General features: G+C 35.4%; 1 protein-coding gene across 1 annotated transcript in view; it reads right to left on the reverse strand.

Annotated features, from left to right (window-relative positions):
- The window catches only part of POLN (DNA polymerase nu), a 106,202-nt gene that overhangs the window by 59,698 nt on the left and 30,902 nt on the right, over positions 1 to 15,602 (reverse strand). Inside the window, exon 15 of the mRNA XM_055795448.1 lies at positions 1,540 to 1,597. Coding sequence (XP_055651423.1) covers positions 1,540 to 1,597 — 58 coding nt within the window. The remainder of the gene's footprint in view (positions 1 to 1,539; positions 1,598 to 15,602) is intronic.

Genomic DNA, 15,602 nt, shown 5'->3' on the forward strand with positions numbered 1-15,602 from the left:
CAGACATTTACGTCCCAAACCCCAATCCAAAAAATATTGGGTTAAAAACCATAGGAGGTTGTAAATGACATACCTAACACACAACTAAAACCACACAAATCTTAATGTAAGCAACCTAGTAGAGCAACTACCAGAACCACAATTATTTTTCTTTATCAGTGATGTACAGCATTTTTATCTCTGCCATCCTTGCGGTACCATTTCTCCTCCTCTTTCAAACCCAAACTCTTCCCAAAGCACTAGCTAACAAATATCTTCAATAACTAACACTATTCACAGATCATTTAATAAAGAAGGCATTCAGATAAGAAAGGGTCTATAGAGACAAACTAAAAAAATATTTTTTCTTATCTTTGAACGTACCACAGCATTGTGGTAATAACCAAATTCTGACTTACAGGTGGTAGGGGAATACAATATTGAGGACATACAGTTGATACAGGCATCCAAATTCTAATGACAGAAATCCCCTGTAATATCACAAAGCAATAATGTACATTGACATGGTATTAGAAACTCAGTGCATCCTGGGAACGCCACTTGTCTAGGAATAGAAAGATATGGTTGCTTGAAATACAACAGAATTAATCTGATCAGCATAAAAGTGGGGAAAAAAAACATGTGTCTTGATACAGGAATTAAAAACGTAGAAATATATTTTTGAGAAGCACATATTATAAGATCATGGATAAAACTGATTGGACTGCTCCCATGAAGACCTATGTGCCACAGTTGCAAATTGCAGCTCAGGTCTACTCAGCCACTGCTCATGCATTTTATTTAAAACTTTAAAAAAAACACTTATAAAATATCAGGTAGATAAAACTGCTGTTGAAGTTTTACATTGTCTTCCACAGACTCCTGTTTTATGATCTGTATTATTTCAAATGCAGGGAGCGAATAGCTGTGAAAAGGCAAGCCTGCCCTTATCTGAGAAGCAAGTGCAACAGATGAGCAGCATTTCCCAACTACGGCTGTAGGTGTTCAAGAAGGAGAGCTTATGTGGGCAAATGTCTCCCTTGTATTTGAGTCTACTGTTGTGGGTTTCACTTTTCATCACTTGGGTCACACTTTTCTACAGTTTACCTTGGTTCTCTCTAAATCATCTGCCTTAAAGCCACTTCTGTTACCAAAACAACACATCTGACCAAGTATTGGTGTTCAGTTGTGAGTTTGATTAAAATGACCCAGCTTTAACATCTATCTCAGGCAAATCCTTACAAGCAGAATGCACTCAAATTTGTCCCTAGGATATTTAATGGAGTTAAGATGTGTAATTTCATCTGGAAAAAGGAACAGTGAAATAGTAGAGGGAAAGAAAAAAATCTGAGTTTTTGACTATTTAGATCAGTGCTGAAAGAGCAAATTTTTTTGCAGGAATGCCCAGCAAAAAGCAATTGGTTTAAATGAGAATGTAAAACTAATTTTCAATAATCTATTCTATTCTTTAATACTGGAGCTATTGGTCTGCTTTAAAATACAACTCAGTAAAATAATTAGATAAAATTGCCTTTTCCTGTTAGTAAAAACACACTTTACCTTTTATGTACTGTTTCCTTGTAATTCTAACTGGATGTTTAGAGATACCTTGAATGTTCTACAAATAAGAAAAAAAAATGCTTAGTAATTTAAAGTTTATGAAAACACATTTATGAAGCAGCATAAGAAAATTAGTGATACTAATGCCAGTAAGTTTTCCCCATATAATAAATAAGATTAACCACTTTGCCTTTCAAAAGAATCTTCATACTTCTGTATCTATAGGTACTTTTGAATATTTGCTCTTCCTTGAAAACTGGAAGCTTGTAAGAACAATTTCTCACTGGCAACCTTTCCAAATCCTAATCTCTAGATGTACAATAGAACATAATTAATAACCCAATAAAAATAATTTTCTTCTTATTTTTTAGATATGGTGCATTACTTTCAAAAAAAGAACGCATGTGAACCCTGCCTTCAGCTAAGGCAACAAATTCTTCTTCAGCCTCTAGAAATTTTTCAAATATCTATTCCCACTTTCTTTAAACACATGCCAAAATAAAGAAGGAGCTCTTTCTTAACTACAGCACATCAGTCAAAATTAAAAGTGAGAACTAAGTTTATCAACAAACATGCAGGACTAGGAATAAAAGATTTTTCTTTAAAGATCTGAGTTCATACACCTCCAGTAAAGAATGAGAAATGACATGTGATAGCTTCCTTCTGTTATTTTACGTCTCTTCATCTAGAGAGATAACACATGACAAGACAATTCTTGTCATGTGTATCAAGCTCAATTTTCGTAATTCCACACAATTACTTTGCAAGTGGTTAAGGAATTAGATGAACATACTACTATTATATAATGCTGTGACTTCAGGAGATGGAAATAGTGCTATATAATTTCCAAATCAGAATGATCATTTTCTATGTAATTTTAAACTCAAAATTGTTATATTAAACTTAAGAGGGATGTAATCATACTGCAAAAGCTATTTAAATTTAAAGCAAAAGAACAAGACCTCCAAAACAGAACAGTATAGTTTCTAGTCTTAGTATTACACTTAAAGATCTACAATTAAATGTATTAAAGGTGAATGCCCACCACAGCACCACACACAAAGAGATAGGAAACTACCACATAAAATACATATTATTTTCACACCGTGGGTAAACTAGGAACACTTCTCTCAATGTATCAATGCAAAGTCTGACCCAGAAGAAGCACTTGCCATCTTTAATATTTTATTCTTCAGTTTCTAGAAACATTTAAAAATACAGTTGTGGCAATGCTTATTGTAATGCTATTAACCATATTTTGAAATAAGTGGTTATTTAACCTGTGCACAAAACTAAAATTTCTATTGATAATTATCAATTTCTAGCGATAACAAGTTGAGGAGGATCACTGCTTGTTCATATGAATAATAAGCGGTTTAAGTGGCCAGGAAGCTAGCAGATCCTCAGAAGTTCAGAGAACTAAGTCCTTTATTATGTACCTGGACATGAATGTGCCTAATCTTACACATTTAAAAACAAAATCACAGTATTTTAATTCTGACTTGAATAATTTTAATGGTAGAGATCATCCTATGGACTTCTTGGGCTCTGTATTGGTATTGAGATGTACTTAGGATACCCTCCAGCACAGGTTAAAGAGTTGTTTGTAGATACTCTCACTGATTATTGTTCCTTAACTCATTTGCTTCAAAATCCTGAAACAAAGTGAAATAATTTTTTTTTTCAAAATCTATCCAGAATGGTAAAAATAAATCATTATATTGCTGTCTTGATTTCACTGACAGCATATGCAGAAAGTCTGCTTTTAATGCAATTTTAGAAGTGTTACTAATAATTCTGAAAAACACTAGTAAGTAATTACAAGTGCAAAATGTACTTTCACTTGTAAATTAGTTAACAACTCATAATTTGAATAAATCATCAGCAAAGTAACTCAAGAAACATGCAAGTGGTAATGCTCATCTTTAAGCTATTGGAATAGCTTAATAGATTCCACTCATCTAAAATTAGATGTCTTCAGGCTAGCCGTTGGTGTAAACTAGCTGTCTAGAATCCCTCCATAGTCAGTAGACAAAGACAGATTTAACTACCTGCTGGAGATTCCTATCTGTATATGACACATACTTAGAATGAGTTGAATGGGTTGACCTAAGATTCCCCTGAAGATGTTCTCTAAGATTTAGATTATCAAATTTTATGAGATAAATTTACTTTATATATTTCAAAGGATGGAGAAATAAGGAGACAATCTCAGAAAAGTCTTCCAAATGGAAAGCTTTCATGTGCTTGAGTTACAAATTAGGTGACAATTTTATGTATCGAAAGTGGAAGACTGATGTAACTTTGGTCAATGATTATTACTACCTTGGACTACACGATACAGCCTGTGGTTTTGCTTTTCTGTATTTATTTCAAGTATTTTTCTGCAAAACCTTCACAGATCCAATCTGAGATGTGACTGTTATCCTTTACCACTAGAAAAGGGCATCCACATCTTATTAGAAGTTGTAAAGAAACAAATGCTCTCTCTGAACAATTATGCTCAAACAGACAAGAAGGAATATACTTGAAAGAACATGATGAAAAAGCTGGATGTGAAAGTTAACTATTAATACTTCTCTTCATTGTTTCTGAGTAAGGCAGGGGGAAAAAAAAAAGTCAGGCTATTCTAGTAGATGATTAACAGGAAAACACTAGCATTGGTTAAAAAAACAACACCATAATCCAAAATTCATTTCCAGAGGCTCCAATGGACAAAAGGACAGATGAAGTCAACATCCCAGTTTCAATTATGTTTGAAAGGCTGTGATGACCAGGGCAGGTTCCTGAGTGCTGGAAGAAAGCAAGTGTCACTCCTTTCTTCCAGGAAGAGGATACAGAAAACTACAGGCCAATCAGCTTCTCCTCAATTCCTGGGAAGGTGATGGAGCAAATAATGCTGGAAAACATTTGCAAACACATTAAAGTCAAAAGATGATCTGGGGTAGTCAGCATGGATTTACAAAGGGGAAATCACGCTTAACCAACAATAGCCTTTCGCAATGAAGCAACTAGCTCAGTGGATGAAGGGAGAGCAGCAGATGTTGTTTACCTTGACTTCAGCAAGGCTTTCAAAACAATCTCTCTTAAAAGCCTCATAGACAAGCTGATGAAGTACAAGCTAGATAAGTGGACAGTGAGGTGGACTGAAAACTGGCTGAACTGCCAGGTTCAAAGGGTTTTGACGAATGGCACAAAGACCAGCTGGAGGGCAGGCACTCACCGAGTACCCCAGTGGCCAATACTGCTCAACACTTCCATTAATGACCTGGATAACAGGACTGAGCGCAACCTCAGCAAGATGGCATACAATCCAAAACTGAGAGGAGTTGTTGATACATCAGAGGGCTGCTCTGCGATTCAGAGAAACCTCAGCTCTGGAGAAATGGCCTATCAGGTTCTCACAGAGTTTACAGTCTGGAAAGCAGCTTTGCAGAAAACGACCTGTGAATTCTGGTGGAAAGAAAAAAAAAAAAAAAAAAAGTTGAACATGAACCAGCAGTGAGCCTTTGTACTTAGGAAGGCCAACAGCATCCTGGGCTGTGTCAGGAAAAGTGTCACCAGTGTCAGGCATCATGAGCAGAGTGCAAGCATCACCTCTCTTGACCTGCTGGTCCCAAAAAAAAAACGCTCTAGTGGACCCTGCTTTGAGCAGGGAGGGGTTGGGCTAGATAGTCTCCAGTGGTCCTGTCCAACCTCACCTGTCTTATGATTCTATGATTCTGGTTTTATAACATTACTGTAATTGATTAATTTATATATCCCAGTGTCAATCCATCTCACTCTCTCTACTCCACATGGTTTCTGGCTGAGACAGAATTGAAGCCTTCAATGGTATGAGGCAGTGGAAAGACAAAGACAGATTCTGGTTTCATTCCAAAGCAATCTAATAAAAATACATATTTTTAAAAAATATTTAACAGATATATATGTAGCTACACTTGTAGCATAACATGAAAATTCAAAGATTAAAGACAGAAACAAATACTTTGCAGAAACTGTAGTCAGTTAGTGCATCATGTCTTATGCAGACCCTCAGAAAAAAGATTGTATTATCTTGATTATGGAAAATGCATGCAAAAATGTACACCTAAGATGCATAAATAATTTTGGCAAACCTGCAACACAATTAATGAGAACTAGTTGATTGTATAAACGGAAATTTCTATTTTTAAAAATGTTTTCCATAGAATCATAGAATTATTTAGGTTGGAAAATACCTTTAGGATCGTTGAGTCCAACTGCTAATCCAGGACTGCCAAGTCCACCACTAAACCATGTCTCTAAGGGTGACATTTACACATCTTTTAAACACCTCCAGGGATGGTGACTCCACCACTTCCCTGGGCAGCCTTTTTCAATGCTCGATAATCCTTTCAGTGAATAAATTTTTCCTAATATCTAACCTAAACCTTCCCTGGCACAACTTGAGGCAGTTTTCTCTCGTGCTGTCACTTGTTATCTGGGAGAAGGCACCGACCCCTACATGCCTACAACCTCCTTGTCCCACCACCACCGCCGCCCAAGCATTAAATCATTAAATATTAAATTCTGAAATACAGTTATCAAACTTAAAAGAAAAAGAAAGCACTGAATCTTATCTGCACTGAAGTCACTTTGGGTGTGATAAATTCAGACTGACTGTCTTTTTCCTGGGTGTCCAAAGCTGACACCTTTCTTTGGCACTGGACCTGCCACACAGATGATGAATTGATGGAGTGCTACATCCCTATTTTAGAATTTCAGGTACTTGACACATTTCCCCAGCATCTGGATGGTTGTTGGATCACTGGTTTTTTAGCTAAACTCTTCAGAAAACATTGTGCTGGAAAAGTAGGGAGCATAGGCATGGCAGGAAAAAAACAATCTCAGTAGGAACACTAGATTAAAACAATACATGTTGAAAAAAGAGACTGCTGATTTCTTTCCTCCTACCTCCATAATTTGATTTTTTTGCCACTATAATCCATCCTGACTGGTGATCCTGATGCATCCCTTAGTCCAGTGTTTTAGCAAAGGTTAGAAATCTGTTTTCTTGGTTCTGAAAATACTTCTATTAAAAGTTGTTCTACTTTTAGTCTGTTGTTTCAGGTGGAGACAGTGTAGATTCTTGCCTGCACCATTAGCTCCTGTATACAGAGCCATTGAGAAACAATGACAGACTTCACTTTGGCAAGGAGACTCAGAACTGATGGGCTCAATGTCTCTGTTACAGCCTCACAAACACAGCTTTCTCATGAAGCATTCAAGCTTTGCAAAAAGGATGCTCTAATCCATAGGGAAAGTCATTGTATCAAAGAGGAGCAGAATTATCAATGAAAACAAAACCTAATCAAAATCCAACAAAAATATGTAATTCCCAGCTTGATGAGTTTATTTTAGTCAGATGTATTTTCTGTTGAGCTTTCCATTCTACATCTACATTCGCAATTGATTTTTTATTCCTTCCTCGGTTAAAAAACAGCATGTTATTTTGGTCCTCTCAAAGGATTACAGCATTCAGATATATATTGGCTAAATTACTTTTGAAGTCAGTATAGTTGGACCACCTAATCACAGAGGCTGGTGGTGCATTTTAATTATTTCTTACTCTATATCAAGTCAAATCATTGATCATATTTCCTGTTAAATTCCCCTTTCAGTTATTTATATCGATTCAGTTAACTCATACCTCTCTTCCTCTCTACATACATTTTCAGTAGCATAAGTTGCTATTTTCTGAGCAAATAACCTCAGTCAACCCTGATAACTCCCTAGAAATAGATGTTTATATAGGTATACAAACACATCTATAGCCATACGTAGATTCTTTTTTTTCTAGAAAATGTCTCATTAACCTACGAACTGCTCAGATCTGCATTTCTAAATACCTACAATATATGGCTGTCTTAAGACCTACAAACTGCAGGGAGGGGAATAGGGAAAAAACAACAGTTAAGTTCCTGAAATAAATGAGAATGCATGGAGGTAGCTTCAGACTCCTCTATAGCCAATTGATTCTGATTAATTCCTGGGCTGATCTAATGACTGACTTAAAAATAACAGAGACAAAACTTACGACTAACGTAAGAGTATCCACTTATAAATATATACAGTATAGATGTGTCACAAGGGAAGAGCAAAAACAGCCAAGGAGTTAGACTGAGCAGATATAAGGAAGCAGTTAAACCAGGTAAAGTTGCAATGTATGTATCTTTTGATGTGGCAGCTAATCCACCTGCTGTTACAGTGAGGCACAGTGCCAAACACAAGAGCAAAATAAAGACAATTGAGGAATTAAACATTGTTTTACTGTGGCTACCAATGCCAGAAAAAAGCAAAAAATAGCTGCATTTCTTGTAAGCAAGACTATTTCCTGGAAATTAATAATTTCCCAATACTGGATAAAAACACAAATATTTCTCTTCTGTTTGAAAAAAGTTCAGAGCAGTGAAATTCTAGTTTATTTCATGAAATGTAGCACTCCAGGAAAAACTGAAGCATTACAAATCCAAAAGTGTCTGGTGTTTCTTTTGGTATCTTCTCCTGAAAGTTTATGAAAAAAAATTAGGCCAGACTGTTCTTTCTGAACAAGAGCTCAGCTCTACACAACGAAACACAACATAAGCTTTTAAGTTCATGACATCTGTCTGATGGCTAGCATTTTATTACTTTTGGAGCAGAAGTAATACTTTGGTCTTACAGACTAGACTTCATTGCAAAAAAAAAGTGGAGTTATATTATATAACTCCACTTATTTTTTCCTTTTTATTCTTGTAGTGGATTTCTTTCTATTTACTTCAAAATTTTCTCACTCCTTTTCCTTCTTTATCAGTTGTCTTCTCTTGCTTTACATGGGATGACACCTACTGATAAATTGTGCTCTCATAGCTCAATTAATCAATTTAAGAAGAAATATAAGCACAGGTTCAGTGAGCTACTTCCTTAACCATCAGCACTCTGCTTGCTCCTCTGTTAAAGGCCAAAAGTGCTGGAGAAATGGCAAGGAAAACTGCACACTGCCCAAAACAGTCTTCTTGCAACGCAGAACAAGATTTCAGAGTCCTGAGGGCATGCACAATAACAAATTTACTCAATTTGTCTGGCACCTCCAAAGTTAGTGGCAACTCACTTAGAGCAAATTACACAGCAGAAAAAAAAATTAAAAAACCCCAACCCTTCATGATTTCTCTTTTGGAAAATTGCCATATTTAATTATTGTCAATAGCAGCATTTATTTTTTGTTGTAAAGGAATAAACAGTTATTTTCTGTGACTTCTACAAAACAGAATTTCAAGACATTCTGAAGATATAATTTTTAAAATTTAGCAAGTAGCTTAATAAACAGCGAAAATAAAAATGAACAAGGTCACCATAGCAATACCAGCCTGGTATGTATGTGTACAGGCATTTCTAAGAAAATCTTGACTTGTCTGCAATTGCCACCTAGTGGCTAGCTAAAAATGAGAGATCTGTTTTCTGTGTTCAAACACACAGAAACATACAAACTTCTGGTGAAGGATTTCTTCATTTTTGCACTAGTTACTGTTTTTCAGCAGCAAACAACCATTCAAAGGTAATGCACTCCCCTTTTCCCTTATCCAGCAGCACAAAATTATCAAGGATTTAGAGGTCAGTCAAGTGGGAGACTTAGCGGTATTCATCATGTTCCCACAAGCTTAAGCAGCTTTCAAAGCGAATACAAGCAAAGAAGAAAAGGGCAACCAAAAACATTGACTTCTTACTTTAGAGAGTTGGCCATAAGAATAGTGCATTTGATTTCCTATGATTAATCCTCTTTCTGCTATATTCTTTGAAATTTAGACCTAGCAATGACCTCCGGTAATAAATAATATTTTAGAAGCACATGACAAAGGAATCAATGAGTGATTTTGAAAATAATAAAAATACTGTCTTTTACTAACTTACTGATTTTGACATTTTCTGTGATATATTATTTTGTCAAACTGTGGGTTCAGCCCAGATGCTTGATTAAATACTGACAGATTACTAACCTTCACACAGCAAGGAAGTTTGTATATACACAGCTCTACACATCTTTCAAAGAGACAAAGACTTCTTTTGTTTCCCTATATAATTGACTAAATTTAAATTACTTATTTCATTTTCCTTAAAGAAAATTATACTCAAAACATAAGCTTTGTTAAACTAATGCTCATTAATATGGGAGGCTATTAAACTCTGGGATGAACTCCAAGAAGATACGATTTGGTTTTGGTGAAAAAACCTTAAGGCATAGAGATGACAACGCTCTGAGTGGCAGTTGGAGCTAGTAAATATTGTACTAGTTGTATATTAGCTGTATATTATAGCTTTAAAGTAAACACTGTCAAGGGAATACTGCCCAAAAAGTACAGATACTAGACCTTTAAACACAGGAAAAATTACAAGATTTCCAGGCTGGAGGAATTTACTTTCTAAAGAAAAGATATAACAATTGTTTTAAGAAAGGGTAAAATTTAGCATCTCAAACAAGATAGTTTCACATACTGAGGAATTTACTGAGCATATGTTATCAGGGAATTCCTCTTAAAAGGCTACAAAAAGTGTGAACAGGAGGCTAATTAAGGGAGTTAAAGGAAAACTAAATAACCAGTGTCTCTTTCATGATCACAGTGAGGAAAGGACAATTCTTGATTTGACAGAAGTGGTCCTTAACTACAAGATCCTAAGAGGCACAGCCAGCAGATGATCATGTCAGTATGGGAGAACTAAGGACAACAAGGCCATGTGGGAGTCAGCAAGATGACCTCTGTCCTATTCTATCTTCAGTGACCATTATACAAACCAATGTTATTTGTTGTTGCTCCAAATCTGACAGAGTGCATCCATCTTCAAAACTCTGGCTAAAGTTTCCTGAGGTTTTCTGAAAGGATGCTGAGAAAATAAAGAAATGGCAAATCTTTCATTCATTGACACAGAAAAAAAGAACTGTCACCGGAGAAAGCTGAATGTAATAGGGATATAGAGCTACAGACATAATTTCCCTGAAATTCTTTGGGATGCCAATGACAAAGCTTTTGAAAATCAGTATTGTCTGAAAACTGGACCACCCAAGATAAGAAGTCTCTTTTGCTGTACTAACTTTTGATCTTCACCTATTCTTATTCAATCTTTTTTTATCATTCTTCATTTCTGTCTCCTCCATTTTTTGTCTTGTCAGATTTTTTTGAAGTAATTTTTGCTGACTGAGATACAGAATGGGAGAACAAAGTATAGTAGAACACTATAGCAAAATAAACTATAGAAATACTTGTATTATGTTAAAACATAACAAAACCTATGCTGAGATCAGAATTCAACTATATTTTGCCCTTGCAAAAAAGAATTCAGCCATTAGAGGAATATGCTAACACCTCTCACTTCTGAGAGCTTGCAAGACAAGACATAATCTGTGTGTTCTCTCAGAACATATGTCTCCAAGCTTTGAGTATTTCCTAAAAGCGTACATCTAAAAATCGGATTAACAGAATACTTCATATGAAGAATAAAAAATTCAAGCAGAATTTCTAGAATATTAATCAACTCACAAGAGGTATCAACAGACACCTTCATAATAAATAGGCGTATATATATTTAATATAAAGATCATAGATGCATTTCTGCACATTGCTCAAGATTCAAGCTGAGCAACCATCTTATGGATGAGGACAGTGAAAACGAACTCTGTAGGACATGGGCTCTATTAAATTCTTCAGTACAGAGGCACAATAACTGTGACCACACAGAGACATCAGGGGATGCTAATATATGCCGATCTTAACCATAAGGAAAAAGTGCTCAGCCAGGAGTTGAAATTTGTGAGGATAAACAGTGGAAGAATAAAGACTGTGAAAGACAAGTGAATAGCATCACTTGCTTCTTGTAACCAAAATACCATGCTAAAATTGCTCTTAAACTATTCTAAAATTCTGTGGACTTCGTAAAAAGACACAACACAGTGTATAGATTAATTTCTTTAACAGAATACTTTAATAATAGATATTACTATAGTTACTTTACTTTAAAACACCTTTTAATTTGTAAAATAGTGAAACCTACCCAGCTAAAAAAACAACAACTTGTTTTGAGCAAAAATGACGCTAATTTCATTTCTTGTTAGCTGTGTGCTTCAGTCACATTCATATTAGACAAAAAACAAACTGGCAGTAGCACTAGCTGTGTTCCAGGCATGGATTTCCAAAGCATGATAAGTATATAGTTTTGGCTTCTACCTGCAGTATTTCCCAAACATTGCTGGCAAAGGCCATTCAAAGGATAAAATATAACCAACTACCTTATAGCCCACTTGACAGCATTCAAGTAGGCATTCAAGTACTGACAATTTAACTTACAGTGTATTGAAACATAGTATCTTTGAATTTTAATGAAACAACTGGAAGTATGCAGTGCTATCTTCTAACACAGGAAAATTTTACAGGAACTTTTTTTCCTCCCATTTCTACAAGTCTAAGCTCCTCTGAGGAGCTTTTTGCCAGAAGCTGAAGGAGAGTGAAGGAGGAATTCAGCCTCCGCAGTCAATATTTCATAATGTGCTAAAAATACTTTAGCTGATACTATTCTAAGTTGTATAGAATCTTTCATTTTTGAGCTGTTAATTTTAATTAATCTATATATTCCTGTGCTTATGTTTAGTTTGCAGAAGAAATAATAACAGACTCCCTATCTTACCCTACATATAAATAAAATGCAAGTATTTTTATGTTGATTACTGCATAGAAGCAGATTTATACTAGCTACACATTATCTTTCTTTAAATAACACATAGAACAATTATACATACAAAGATAATCCCAAATAGAAGAGAAGCGTATAGTTATATACATGATTGAACTGCTCTTGTTAGTACAGAATTACAGCCCAGGTGATCCTCCAAGCTTTATTGAGCTAAATGGAAAATATTATGCTATAAAATATAGTCCTTGTATAGGATACACCACACATACCATGAGATTCATGAATTTATACAAATCAGGAGCATTAGTACAGAGAATACCAAAGACATGCATATATCATAGAAAAGGACACTATGTGTACTCAAGATGCTAAGAGAACAAAGGTCTCTGATGCAGAAACCTTATTTCTGCATTTGGGTATTACATGAACAAGATGCTGTTCTGGAGGATCAGACACGGGTGTTATGATACAGCTAACAGTGACTTACACTGTAGTTGTCACACCAGTAACTAAGAGCATCACATTGTAATGTTAAAGTTGTGTAAATTTTCATCATGAATGAAATTGAACTAAAGTCTTGTCAACATGCTCATTCACTCATTTAAGTAAATTTTCCCTATCATAAAACAAAAACAGTGATGAGTAAGGAAGAAAGAGAGGAAATAGAGAAATTCTGTCTCCAATGTTGTAAACAGTTTTTTTAAATGCTAAAGCCTTCAGTAAAATATTTCTAAAAAAAATAAAGCAAAACCAAAAGAGATTCTAAAAACATCAAAACTCTATAAATACTCATAAAAATGAGATACTTCAGTGCTATTAGTACAGTCAAAATTGGCACATGACTCAAGAGTATTGGAATAAATATACTGAAAAGAAACATGGCACAAAAATGCATTCTGAATGCAAGAGATACTCAGAGAACACAGACCAACCATAACAAACAGCATGCACACTCTGACTTTCTCTAGGAGCATATCGACTCATCTTAGTTATAGGTGGTTTTACTGACTAGAAAATATGACACTAACGGCTTTGATGCAAAGGTCTGAGAAAATGCATAAACATTGTAATCTCTGTTAAGACAACCCACCATTATTTTAGTGAAGCCAACATCACAGCATAATTAGCTAAAAATTATTTTGTTAGCCTGGATGACATTAAAAATTCTTGTCGAAAGTCTCCTATATATGAACCTGTCTGACTTGTCTCTATCCCCAGTGCTTTCCAATTAACATACTTTAAAAAAAAAACCATAGAAAGCACACATGTAAAATCAATGCAAACGTTAAGACCCGTACCATCTATTTTAAGTCAACATTCATTTCAGCAGACAGTGTACGAAAACAAGCTTACGAAAATTACATTGCTAACAGTGCAGTTTCAAAAGCAGCCAAGGCATTGGTTCATTTCTGCAAAAAAAATAGGAAGATGCAATCACATCTTTGCTCCCAGACTCGGTGTCTGGCTCCTTACGTTGCATCAGCTCTGCCAAAGCCTTCTAAAAGCTGTGAAGGAAAGGGACAGGGAAAAAACAGGACACTTCAAATATGCACAGCAGCTCATCACTATTGAAATACCTTGTAGAACACCCTGTTTGTACTGGAATCCAATTGTGACTATAGACTACAAACTTTCAGAAAGAGTACTGGCAGTATCACAGATCACCCTATAGCCTTAATGATGCCTGGGACAAAATGCCTGAAATTATAGAGCTATCACAACAGTTTTGATAGCATGATTATGACAGTCCACCTTGTTTGGTGTGCACATGTGGGGATGCTAAAGATGTAAACCCCATTGGGATAGTGTTATGAAAAGGGAGACAAACAGGCAGCATCTCACCCACACTGTCCATAGACAATCCCAAAACTATTCCAAAACCACATTTGAGTTTTATCTCATAGGTAAGTAGTCCATTCACTCCAGAAGACAGCTCAGAAGAGAAGTAATAGAGATACAGTGTGGATAATCAGAAAAACTGGTTTGCTAAGTTAATTAACAGACTGATTTTTGATGGCAATTGCTTGGAGGGGTCTCTACTTCAAGAGATTCTCTCCCCCATTAGAATGAATACCAGATGGGTAATTCATTATTCATATTTCAAACACTATTAGGAACACCCATTTTCTAATAAATAAGCATGCAATTCTCTTATCATGCATTCACTATCAGAAAACATTACTTATATTTGTTAGAGAGACTGAGGTATGTTAAATAGTTCAGGTTCTTTACGGTCCTTCTTTGAACACATTAACATTGAACATGCCCCAATTAGTTTCCCTTTTAAATTGCATTCCTGCTTTCCAAATTAAAGGTTAACGTACTGCTTTGATTGACAGGTTAAATGATTTTATTTCTTTGCCTTTTTGGGTAAGCTAGTAAAAGCATTTCTCCTGGGGAGAAATAGGAATGGGGTTTTTTTTATTTATTTTTCAGTTGGTCTGGGAAGGTACAAAGTTTATTTATCTTCAGCATAACCTGTTCTAACTAAAAGGAAGGAAATGCCCCCTGAAGCCCACTACTTTATGCTTTTTAGTTTAATGATAAAAACATCTTCTGAAGTACAGAAGTGTAAACTCATTAGTAGCATTTCAGTTCTTTCTGCTGCAGAAGCCTGGAGGAAAGAAACCTTAATACAGAATATCTGATTCTAGCACTGATTATAACAAATTATAACATCCAATTATATGCAATCTTTATATCTTGAGTTAGGACTTCTCTCTGTTCATTCTCAAAGAGGCTTGACCTTAATTGGCTTTATGCTTTTCCACCTCACTCATGACTTACTGTGGGTATATTACAAAGTAATTTGACTGAAGAATTTTAGCATTTATATTTACTTTTAGGACTCAGATACACAGGTTCTCATGGAGTAGAAAATAGTTAAAATGCTATAGCAGGAGACTACAATATAAATAACACTGTTGAACGTGAAAAATGCATTAACTATGCAGCACACATTATAGAAGAAGAAACTAAATGAGACTGAGTGCACAGTTAAACTAAAATAGATGAATACATGGAGAGCCACTGAAGTAAAGTTGTATCAAGAAGCCCCCTCTAAGCTGCTGCAATGCATAAGTCATAAAAATTCATGTGAATAAGCTTATCTACAGAAAGAAACCCACATAAAGCCAAAAATACACATCATCCATACATCAGATGTGAATTTGTCTGAAAGATCACAGGAGAGTTTATCTGAAAAAGAAATCCTGCTCTGTACCTAATGTCCGGTCATTTCTCCTTAAACCTATGAGTAAATCCCTCCTGGACTCCATTTAAGGCCTTAAAGGAAAAAGGACAGACAGATCCATTACCTTGACAGATCCATTACCTTCACAAAAAAAAAAGAAAGATAAAGAAACCTTTGTTTGGAACTCCATCTC

This window comes from Falco peregrinus, chromosome 2 (assembly GCF_023634155.1).
Source record: "Falco peregrinus isolate bFalPer1 chromosome 2, bFalPer1.pri, whole genome shotgun sequence".
Classification (NCBI taxonomy): domain Eukaryota; kingdom Metazoa; phylum Chordata; class Aves; order Falconiformes; family Falconidae; genus Falco; species Falco peregrinus.